Source organism: Denticeps clupeoides, chromosome 8, assembly GCF_900700375.1.
Source record: "Denticeps clupeoides chromosome 8, fDenClu1.1, whole genome shotgun sequence".
NCBI classification, from domain to species: domain Eukaryota; kingdom Metazoa; phylum Chordata; class Actinopteri; order Clupeiformes; family Denticipitidae; genus Denticeps; species Denticeps clupeoides.
The window spans coordinates 2,345,466-2,357,793 of record NC_041714.1 but is presented as its reverse complement, the minus strand read 5'-3'; the positions used below and the strand labels follow the sequence as shown (position 1 = coordinate 2,357,793).

Here is a 12,328-nt window from a genome sequence, read left to right as displayed (position 1 = left end):
CTCTGCAGAGACGCTTGTGTTTCGACAGCGTGGCACGTTTGAGAACTCATGTACAGTTTATTGAAATTACATTCAAGTAGATATTTTATTAGTAACACTTCAAAAAGCACCGCAATCAATTTATGAAGACAATTATTTGTAGTGAAACGAGGATATAATGGATTATAGGCAGATGAGTACGGTGGCCCTGAAGTGCAAACCACACAAACAAATTGAGAATCACAATTACATTAAGAAACCGGAAAGGGTAGGTACCAGTCAGCAACAGGAGACATCAATGATTGGACGACAGTCTTTCGTCTTTGGAACCGGACGTTCCTCTGCCTGTAGCGCATTTTTCAAAACATGAACATTACCAGTGATCCAAACGTAGCTCTCGATATTCGAGAATATTTTGTGTAAAGAGTCTTGGTGTGATACCACCAAGGCAGTGGTGGCCTATCGGTTAAGGAAGCGGCCCCGTAATCAGAAGGTTGCTGGTTCGAATCCCGATCCGCCAAGGTACCACTGAGGTGCTACTGAGCAAAGCACCGTCCCCACACACTGCTCCCCGGGCGCCTGTCATGGCTGCCTACTGTTCACTCAGGGTGATGGTTAAATGCAGAGGACAAATTTCACTGTGTGCACCGTGTGCTGTGCTGCTGTGTATCACATGTGACAATCACTTCACTTTCACTTAACAAGCTTAAGTCATCTAACCACTTGTTTCACTGCATGAGGTGATTTTTTTGTGTGTTTCAGAGCATATTTCACTCTACAGTGCATTCAGCCAGTTTGTATCGGCAGTGTTCTCTGTTTTGCTCATTGGTTTGGTTTGCTCATTGGTATATTCTGGACTATTTTCTATTAACTTTCTTTCTCTTACACACACACACACAATGTGGTGTTTTGTTGGAGTTGTCAAACTCATATTGTCCCTGTTTCAGATCAGACACCACCACCCCTACCTTTACCAGCATCCCCAAAAGCTGCCCGCACTGGCCCAATTAAGACAGGCGGTCGCGTCTTTGTCCTGGACCACGGCAAGTGGACATATTTTAAGATATATTAAGCACCTGGCTAAGAAGAAGAACACCAGCTCTTCACTGAACACAAGTGAGGAGAGATTCCAGGAGACTCAGAACCTGTGGCAGAATCTTACTACAGGAAGTGAGACAGTCAAGGTTACAGTCACTACCCTGCCACCAGCAGAATTTAATCCTCCCACCAGGAGTCCCCCAGTGCCAGTATCATCTCTGACAAGACATGATGTAGACAGGATGGTGAAGGAAATTGTGGAGAAGCAGTAGGCACTACAGCAGCAACAACAAAAAAGACCACAAGGAATTGTCTTGCATGTGGCCAGCCAAAATCCCGCTTCCTTGGTGATGGAACCGCCATTCTTTTTTTTATCAGTCAGCGGAAGTTAAATACTTCTACTGCTCTCAAAAGGTGTTCAAGACCTATGCAGCCGAGGGTCTCACTGATCCCAGGATGAGCTTCCAGGACTTTGCTGCTACTCCTTTCTTCCAAAAGTCTACTGTTTATACCATGTAGAGGGTTTGCAGGCAGAGATGACCTGGGAGCAGTTTCAAAAGTCTCCCTTTTATGAGACAGAAAAACAGCGTTGGTCAGAAGAGAGAAAGAAGTAGCACATTACCTGCTACTTCAGCAAGAGTGTTATTTGTGTAATTCCATGTAAATTCAGCATACTTTCACGGCTCATTATGACAGATTTTAAAAAACCATTTATGCTGATTTTGTCATTTGATTAACCCATGGAAATATACACACACACACACACACACTTGAATGGATGATTATTGTTTTAAATGTTTATATGTTCCCTAGACTTATCATTGTGAAATCATAAGTAGTAATGTCTACTTAAAGCAATAAAGAGCAATTTACAGTTTGTTTAAAGTGTCCTCTGTTCTTTCTCTATAGTTGATACAATGTTTATGAATAAAGTTTTTTATTAATCGTTGCTTTTATACTTTCATTATGCTGTTTAAATTGAGTTTAAACAGCTGTGTCATAAGACTGTAATATGTTGGTGCAGTGAATTTGAAATGTAACAATTGTTCTGGGAAGTATTAATTAAATAATAATAAAAAAGCTCAAATCCTCTTGGCTGTGGAATGAGAGGGAATGTGAGCTTGTGTACTGCCACCAATTCAAGGCGTCCTGAGTCAGATGTAGGGACGAGGCTTTGCAGTACCTGTTCTTTATTTCTTCAGCCCTTGCAAAAGGGGGTCTTGGGTTCAACTTTTCCTTCAATATTCCTGAGTGACTGTCCCAGCAAACTCACAAGCAGGGATGATGTGGCCATACTCTTGGTCTGTGTTGGACCAAAAGAATATCAATTATGGGGATTGGGGGTAATATGATAATATATGTTCAGATCAGTTTATAATTTATGCTGTCTCTTCAGTCACTTCTCTGTTTATATCCAATCTCTCCTCCTCTGTTAGAAAATTCAGTCCTTTAAAGCGAGGATCCAGGGCAGAGGTTTTGTGAAGGAGCTTCTTTTCTTTTCTGTTCATGAGATCTGTTCTGACAGGATTCTTGATCTTGTGAATCATGTTGAGTCTCCTATGGTGTCTGTCATGTTTTGTACATGTTTTCTGTCCAGTTTTTCCTAGTTGTTATTTCTGGTAATGTGTAGAGCATATTTCCAGTGAAAGTGGGTTTGCTCTGTCCTGTATGGTTGGTACAGTTTTTGTAAAGGAATATTTTGTTTTGAAAATATTGATGATGGTCATCCTGTTGCATATATCAGTAGGAAGCTGTTCCCCAGAGAAGTTCGCTATTCAACGGTGGAAAAGGAGGCACTAGCTATTAAGTGGGTCCTTGACTCTTTCCGCTATTACCTTCCTGGGTAGAGAATTCATGCTGGAGATAGATCATAAGGCACTGAAGTGGATGGAAAAGATGAAGGACTGCAATGGAAGACTCAGTCGGTGGAACCTGGACTCGCAACCCTTTCGCTTAACCATCCGGCATATCCCAGGCAGAGAAAACCTGACAGCAGACTACCTCTCTCTCTCTGCTGGAGGGTCCCGCCGTTGCCCGCCGTCACACAGGCTAATAGTGTACCAACACCCTCTGCACTTTATTTATTATTTACTGTTTATTAAAAATAGTTTCATACATCCCACATTATAGTTTACTTTAATATATATTTTTTTCTTTAACGTTACATCTATTTGTGTAATGGGTCAGTTTAATTATTTTTAAGTGGTGTCTTAGTGTTTGTGAATTTGATCTCGGTATGTTTAGTTGACCTCTTTTATGGGCCTTTTTTTCTTTTGAGCCTTTTGTAATGTTAATTGTTTGGGTATTAAAGTCCTGCTTTGCCACAAAAAATCTAGTGATCTTTGCCTGACTTGGAAATTTTTTAAATACATTTAAAGTAAATATGGGTGTGTCCATGTTATCAGTAAAAAAAGGCAATAAATAAATTACTTCAAATAAATAAACATAACTTCATTCTATTTATCATTTGGTATGTGTTATGATTGATTGATTGATTGATTGATGAAATCCTTTATTGCTGTTGCAACCATGTCAAAAGTACAAGTACTAGTGAAACTTGGCCATCGACCCGACCATAAACACAGCACAGCACATTGGGTCAGGAATATAGGGGAAAAGGTCACAAACAAGAGCAGGATACACATGAGTATAGAGGAGACAAAAGACAACCCCCAGATTGTACTCCAATGGGGAGTACATTGTGGGAACCATTAAAAAAAACACCTCAACAACGTAAGCACATAGAATCTACACAAACTGCACAGTTCACACAAAAGACTCCTCACATCCCGATCATGACCTGTTCCAACTGCTGCCATCAGGCAAGAGATACAGGAGCATTAAAACCAGGACAAACAGACTAAACAACAGCTTCTACTCTGTTGCCACCAGGGCACTCAAAGACATTTAATCCATCTTTCCACCTCCAACTCAATTTCTTTTTTCATTTGCAATAAAGTTTCTACCTCACCCTTAAATTAAAATGTTATATTTTAATCATATTCGATATTACATTTTGTATTATATTAGTATATGTCTACTTTTTAAGATAGCTTTTAATTTAAGATTCATCTCTGGCTCAGGGACTGGACCTAATTTCATTGTAGTTGTTACAGTGATAACACAGTGTTACAGTGATACTAGGGTGGTAGTAGCCTAGTGGGTAACACACTCGCCTATGAACCAGAAGACCCGGGTTCGAATCCCACTTACTACCATTGTGTCCCTGAGCAAGACACTTAACCCTAAATTGCTCCAGGGAGACTGTCCCTGTAATACTGATTGTAAATCGCTCTGGATAAGGGCGTCTGATAAATGCTGTAAATGTAAATGTGATAAAGATATTCTGGTACATTATACAGTTTCTAAAATTATTATGAATTTATGCTCAGGAATGTGTGGCTGTATGTAGACAACCCTAGACACTTCTGGATAAAAATGAAATAAGCATCAAATAAGCATCATTTTTTATTTTTATTTACAAATATTGTGCAAACATTCATAAATATTGTGCAAAATGTACTTTATTGATTTAGCATATTTTTATTTTAAACTATGTACATTGGAATTATTTAAAATTGCAGAACCCAAAGCCACAGAAAAGACAAAAAGAAACCTTGTGAGGAACAGAAACAAGGCTCAAAATTATTAATTAAATTACTTAAATGGTAAATTACTTTTATAATATTACTAATAATAAACATATGTACACAATTGTAACAAAAACGATAATATTTACAAGCAATAATATAATCACTACTAATAATAAACATATATGAACATTAAAAATGAAATCTGCTGTACTGCTCCAAAACCAGTCTGGAAATCCTGAAAAAGAATCAGACGTTCAATCAGATCGAAACTCCATGTGTGTGTGTAAGTGAGTGTGTACAAGAAGGTTTGTGTTTTATAACAGTTATGTGCATTATATGAAATTAAAACTATAGAATTTTTTTCTTCAAAAACTACCTCAAATAAGTTGGTCAAAAAATACTGAAAAGTCCTGGTGATGTCATCAAGGTGGGGAACAACACCAAGTCCTGCAAAATCATCAAAATGAAACACATATTATAAAAAAAAGGGACAATAAAAGAGAGGAAAATTAATAGAGCCGAGGTCGCTTGGATGGCGAAGCCCCAGCAGAGACCAGGGAGCGATACAGCTCCGCCATGAGGCAAGGATGATCCATCTGGACGGTCTTCCATCCAGGTGTCCTCAAGACGTCTGAAAAATGGCTAAAAGAGAAAAGGAGATAAAGCTTCTTGTTTATTAAAGATTCACACAGTATCATCTATCTTCTGAAAGTAAGAAACAGCCCAGATTTAATGAGCTGTGGGAGCGTCACCCACCTGTTGATGAAGGTGATGGCCTCTTCCTTCAACTCCAGGGTCAAGTGGAGGTCAGCGATGATGAGGATCTCGGCAGCGTTCTCCACCGTGAGACTCCTGCGCAGAACTTCCTCACACATCCTCTTCAGTCGGTCCAGGAGATACTGGGAGAGCGAAAAAGAGCGTCTCAGATCCTGTTGAGTAAGTGTGTGCTGAGTTTGCATTACTGTGTGTGTGTGTGTGTGAGCATTAGCTACCATGTCTGCTGCTACTAGCAGATCGGCGGCCATGTCCTCTATGTTGGGTGCTTTGCCGCTGTAAATGAAGGTCACCAGCTCTCTCAGGACCTCCGGCTCCACCCCCTGGATCTCCACGCGGTTCTAGAGGAGAAAGCAGAGCTGAAATGAATTTGGTTCTGAACAATGACAGTAAGAGAGAAGTCAGAGTTTGGACTGTGTCTGTTAAACTACAAATAATGAGGATTACAAATCTTTCTTTTCTGCTGTAACGTGAAACATATTGGGGATTACAGGTCAAGGGCTACGATTTAGGACAGAGACTTACGGTCTGGCGCTCCTTCATGTCATGCGTGAACATGGCCCTGAAGACTGGACAGCGAGCTGCAGAAGGAGAAAAAAAAAGGAACAACGTTAGATCGCCAGAAGATCACCACTTCCACCAATCACTGTTGGCGTTTGTGCACATGTGAGTGTGGTACCTGCTAGGATGGCTTTGTGGGCCTGGAACTCCTGTCCCCCCACAACCAGAGAGCAGTCTGGGAGCAGGGACTGGTCCCACAGGTTCCCGAGCTCATCAGCCATCCTGCACACGGGCACCTTCACCTGCTGACGCTGGGTGTTCTCCGGTGGGAGCAACACGTGAATCTACAACAAGCCAACACAGCGGTTACTACACTTTACTCAGCTACAACATCCACACACACAAGTAACGCTGTCAGCGTCCAATAGGAGACGCTGTTACTGACATGTCTAATGTGTTCAGTGTGGTTATGTAGACAGAACATACTTCACAGGTCACTGTCAGGGTGTCGTCCCGAAGAATTCCCGCTTCCTCGTCCATGACGTCTTCCCGTCTGGCGAAGGTGTCGAATCCAAGGACATTCCTGTCCCTCATGGTGTGGACTTTAATCTCTGCAGAACAAAAGCACACAAATAGGCCGTGTGAGTTCAGAAAGTGAGAGAACACACACACACACACACACAGTTACACTGTTTTGTATCTCCAGGCGGACTCACCTCCGGATATGGCCTCTTCTCCATCGCTGTTGAGAATGACCATCCTGCCCTTAGCACGGATACCTGTCTGTGGACCACTGTCCAGCTGGAAGTAGAGAGACAGGTACCCTTCGTAGTGGCTTACGCCATTCGTGTACAAGAGCAGGGACCTGAGAAGACAGAGATAAAAGAAATGCAGTGTAAGAAAGACGCCGCCATTCAGAGCAACAGCAGCCAGAGTCTCGAGCAGAAGTCCAGCACTGAGATCTTTCATGGATGCCACACCTACCATTTCAACTCTTCACTGGCATTGGTGAAGGAGCTGCTCCTCACAACAGCTTCGGCAAAGCTGAACTTTGTGATGGTCCAGGTCAGTGAAAACTTTTCAGTTTTGCACTGTGTGTAGCAGCGGACGCTGGACATCTCTGCTGCTGAATCAGGAATCTTCTCCTCGCTGATGAATTCCTCTTCTCTGATGACTCTCTCTTCACTCTGGAACCTCTTCTTCTCCAACAACTGCAGTCTTTTGAATTCTCAGAAATCTCTAATTATATGAAATGATTGAGAGAATAAAGAGACATAATTGAATATTTGCACAGGACCTTATTAGCAATATATTTGTCCTGATATTTCAGTGCTAACAAGTGTCCAACATCTCAACATGCAGCCAGACAGGGAGAGAACCACGTGACTAAAGAACAGAAAGATGAAATTGTGGTGAAATTACATCTACAAATGCTGAATTTACCTTCCTGGGCAGTAAAAGTACACGGGCAAACACAGCAAACTACAGTCACACAACCAGACTACGAAGTGTGAATAATTTGGTTCCATGTGCTACTCGCTGTGTTACCTGGTCACTACACCGAGTACCTTCACCTCGTTTTTCAATAACTGAAGCCGCATGGAAAATACAATCAGTAATTACGGCGTTTGCGTGAATATTCGTATCAGAGTCTTTAACATGATGTCGGGTCGGTAAGCGGCGCTGCTGCAGTTTGTCGTCAGTATTTTATCTAGAAATCATGTTGCCAGATCAGAAAGCAGCTGCTCCACCTCCGACAACTTGATTTTTTAGTTACTCACCAACTCGCTGCTACTCAGATTCTCTGTCCTCGCAGCTCTGACTGTTCATTTTAAATCCTGCATGTTGTGATAAACTCCGTTACCATGACAATGACGTACTTTTCCCGACGCGACGTGCAGCATAAAACCAGCTTTTAAAAAATGCAACTGTAAATGAATTGCTGAAATAGTAAAAAGAGTATAAAATAAACTTGTTGTAAAGCGCAGTTTGCTGCTCTTTTAACAATTACAGGGTAGAAGCTGATCAGATGTGTGTGATAATTAACCCTCGTCATGTCCCTCGGCTGCTATACACCTTTTGTCCTCTAGGGGTTGTTAATAACAACTTCATTCAAGCACATTGATGCAATTTTTTTATTCCATTTGAAATTCAAGGCCAATTTACATGCACCTTGTTTATTAGAAAAAAACAATTAAATCAATTATTCTAAATTGAAGAGTAAAGTGTGTTAATAGGAAAGATAAGAAAATACTTGCACAGTCATGCTTAGTACAATTGTACAATGAGTTTGGATTTCCAGAATTTGCAATATAAAAATCTGAAAAGATGTACAATATAATGTACAAGAAGTGGACGAGTTGTGGAGCGTTCTACACAACTGCTGAGCTCTATTGCATGTTATAATCACCTCAGTGTGTAAGAAATACCTGTCAAGTCCAAATTTATTAAAATAAATCACAGAGCAAATAGTTCAAATTGTGAGCTCAAGGAACAGAAATGTAACTTAATGCTGCCCACACATGGCCTGATGTGAGGTGTCACCAGTTGTCATCCAAGCTCCTTCATGAACGGCCTCCTCCTGTTGTACTTCCAGGCCGGTTTGATCTCAGACCACCGAATAAAGGAGATACGCTGAGAATGTTTTTTTTACTACATACAAATTCAATGTAGTATCCTTTCCATATAAAATATTTAAACTGTGAACATTAATATTTTTCCACCCCCCCTTTGTTGTTATTGTAATTTTCTATGACTTTTATTCGTTTGTCATCCCAAAATGCTAAAGTCAGAAGCATAAAGCTGTCAGGGCCTTCAACTCACTGCCATCACTAAAGGACTACTGAACTGAACTGCATTCACACTTTTTACACATTGAGTCTTGTATATTTGTTTGATTTTAAATGATGAGTGTTTACATTTATATCTGTCTTTTTTTTTGCACATCAATTTGTATTGTTTTTCTGTCTTTTGTCTTTTCTTTGTTGTTGCTTGTTTTTTATTGTACATTTGTAAATTTTTATTGTACATTTGTAAATTTGTATGGCTAATTTCTTCTTTAAAAATATGTTAATTTACCAGGGAGGAAAGAACCTAAGTGAAACAGTATTTCGTTACACTGTATGCTGAGTTTATTGTTCTGCTGACTTTAAAGCTCTTGAATTATACCAGTGTTTGGCACTTGTCTTGATATTTTCTGGTACTCCTGGCCAGAGTTTTAATGTGCCTTGTTATTAGCTTGATCATTTTCATCTGTTATTTTTAGTATAAATATATCCTGCCCATGTCTTGTTCTCGTTGTGACTTTCATCATGTGTAGTGTCTGTTTGTTATGGTTTCCACCTCTTATATGTTTTACCTTAACTATACAGATTCCCCACTAGGTGGCGACATCCACCCACACTTCATTACATACACCTTACTAACTAGTATTTTTAACTAGAATACACCAAAAAAAACAAATGTAACAATGAAGAGGCAAACACAAATAAACTATATATACATACAGGGCACCATACATCCAAACAAATATCCAAGCCGCCACATCAGCATGCATCGTATGTCACTGGGAAGGATGGAAAACAAGATCAGTGTTTCATTTTTTGGTCAGTCCTCCACTTAAGGGACAGTGGTGGCCTAGCAGTAAAGGAAGCGGCCCCATAAACAGAAGGTTGCTGGTTCAAATCCCGAGCTACCGAGGCTGGACTAATACATTCATATAGAGAATTCATTCATATAGGCTTATGGGCAACTGATATGATGCCTGTATAGCCACAGGACAAAATATCAGTAGTCAGCTCTCTCATGTCATCTAAAGTGGCATCTGTGATCTTAACAGGTTTCAGATATATGATTATTGTTAAGATTTGAGATTTTGGTGCTGGTCCTCCCTGCACCAAACTCACTGCAAATATTTTGTCAATAGTTCTGACATCATACAAGGCAGGAACAACAGTGTTACATTGCAAACTGAGCACCGCCATTGTTCCAACGTGTCTCAAGGCCACCACCATCATGCCCGTGCTGAAGAAGTCTTCAGTTTCGTGTCTCAATGACCACTATCCCATTGCATTTACACCCATCATGATGAAGTGCTTCGATAGGCTCTTCACCCTCCTGCCATCTGGAAAAAGGAACCGAAGCATTCGGGCCCTCACTGCCAGACTCTGCAACATTTACATTTACATTTGCAGCATTTATCCGATGGCCTTATCCAGAGCGACTTACAATTGAACCTGGGTCTTCATAGGCGAGTGTGTTACTCACTAGGCTACTACCAACAACTTCATCCTACAGCCCATCAGACACATGAACACTCAGGAACTTTCCACTCTGGTCCGACACACACACTCCACCTCTGTTAAATTTAGTAATATTATCCGTCTGTAATAATATCTATTAATTCACCGTTTGACTTTTTCACAGCAATATTTCAACTATTTTACTTTGCACATGTATTACTCATATCACTAGTTAAGTCTTTCTCATTGTTGTCTACATGTTTTAGTTAAATGCTACTATGATGCACACAAATGTTTGGTTCTAAATAGGTGCATGTGTTTTAGTATCTTGTATTTTATCCCACGTCTTGGAACCACACTCAGGGAAGAGCTCGGTTTTACCACCAGGGGGAGCAATCACTGGAGAGAGCATTGGTGTTTTCTCTGTTAAATACAGGTTATTATAATGCACCACTATTTCTAAATACACCCATTGGGTATAATAGAGAAATTACTCATAGGAGCGGTCGGAAAAAGCGACGTGGTTAGGAGTTAGTAAAAACACACCGCAGGAGTGGGAGACACGCGTAGTTCAGTGAAATGGTGGTCGCGCCATTCGCGTTTCTTTGATCATGTTACTACTGCCAGGTAGATTGAGTGTATTATTTATGTGTATGTGTACATATGTTTAAGACCACTGATGTGCTGTGGGATGGAAAGTAATTATTGCATTCATATGGAGTTAAAACTGTTGTGTATTATTATGAAAATTGTTGTTTGATGGGTTGAAAGTATGAATGTGTGTTGATTCTGTAAAGCAGCTATTGAATGAATGTAATATTCCAGTAATACGTATTTCTTTTGAAATATTTCACTGAGATGAACCTGTGAGTGGACTGAAAACATAATTTAGGAAGTGAGTATATTACAGGGGATTGAAGAAGAGTTTGTAATATGTGGAATTGAATCGTATGTAAAGTTGAGTGTAAAATTAATTTTCTTCAAATAAAGAAATGCCTGTTAAGTACAGAAACCACAGACACAACCCACAAAACAATACACTTTGGGAATTTGTAAGTTTTTGTGCAAGAATACCAGCTGATCTACATGCTCTAGTTTGAGAGTGGTTTTTTTAGCAGTGACCACATCTCCTGCAGTGGAAAAAATGGCGTGTGTTTCGACGGTGTGGCACGTTTGAGAACTCGTGTACAGTTTATTGAAATTACATCCAAGTAGATATTTTATTAGTAACATGGCAAAACGCACCGCGATCAATTCATGAAGACAATTATTTGTGAAACGAGGGTATAATGGATATAATGGATTATAGGCAGATGAGCCTGCATGAACTGGATTATTGTTTATGAACTAATGTTATATTAATGATGCACTTTCATGTTATGGTAACCTGTCAGTCACTTATATATGACTAGAACTCATTAACTGTATCCATATTGTGTGCTGGTATTTTATTCAATTTAGGTAATACCAATTCACAACATAATTATTAATAAACCCACTCTATCAATTTGTTTAAATATTTACAAATTTAAACTCAAATAAAGGTACTAAATACATGTCAATATACAGAATTCCTGTTCATAATTAAATGCCTTTCCTTGTTTCTTTCCTGTCACTGAAGATGAAAAGGTTCTTCCCTGGGAAGCTTAAGGTGTCTTTCAGGAGAGGACCATCAGGACATCTAAGTCAGGATCCTTCAGATGAAGCTAGGAGGATCAAAGACAACCCCTCCCTGCAAGACAAGTCTGCTCCTCAGAGAGAGCAGGTGGTGAAAGAGAATGCCCGGTCCATTGTTTTAATCAGAGAAGGGGATGTGTCTTGCAGACATGAAGTGTTGGGAGAATATGTTGTCCAGCTTGGAAATACAAAGGGCAGACTTTTTGTTGGCTTCTTGAAAATGATGTTGGCTACACCTTATTTTTGATCAAGAAGGTTGAGGATGAGAAGAAGGCTGGACAGTTTAATCCAGAAGGACTAAAGCAGGACAGCAGGATCTACTGTCTTTTTTAGAGTATACCAGAGGTTTCCAGGACATTAAGAACCTCATACACTACCTGGCAGTAAGAGCAACACCACAACCAAAACTGAGGATGAGAATTTGGTTGGGTTTGGAGTCTGTGCTGTCAAGATCTGGAAGGACTTTTAGGACAGCAGGGATAATGAATATGCAGCGTTTATCCTCAGAAAGCAACGTGTCCCAGG

The 12,328-nt window shown here is 40.1% G+C and overlaps 1 protein-coding gene across 1 annotated transcript; it reads right to left on the bottom strand.

Moving 5' to 3' along the window:
• Positions 1-4,814: 4,814 nt before the first annotated feature.
• On the bottom strand, positions 4,815-7,088 carry LOC114795703 (speckle-type POZ protein-like). The gene is made up of 9 exons (XM_028989283.1): positions 6,870-7,088; positions 6,602-6,750; positions 6,372-6,496; positions 6,064-6,229; positions 5,910-5,965; positions 5,603-5,725; positions 5,367-5,509; positions 4,987-5,252; positions 4,815-4,845 (listed from the first exon to the last, which is right to left on the bottom strand). Exons 1-8 carry the CDS (start codon positions 7,001-7,003, stop codon positions 5,120-5,122), a joined length of 1,029 nt encoding a protein of 342 aa, XP_028845116.1. The 5' UTR covers positions 7,004-7,088; the 3' UTR covers positions 4,815-4,845; positions 4,987-5,119.
• Positions 7,089-12,328: the final 5,240 nt, after the last annotated feature.

Coding starts and splice junctions, on each gene's coding strand:
- LOC114795703 (XM_028989283.1), bottom strand. CDS start 7,003: ATGTCCAGCGTCCGCTGCTACACACAGTGCAAAACTGAAAAGTTTTCA. Junction 5,966..6,063: donor CCACAAAGCCATCCTAGCAG/GTACCACACTCA, acceptor CTCCTTCTGCAG/CTCGCTGTCCAGTCTTCAGG. Junction 5,726..5,909: donor ACATGAAGGAGCGCCAGACC/GTAAGTCTCTGT, acceptor TTTCTCCTCTAG/AACCGCGTGGAGATCCAGGG.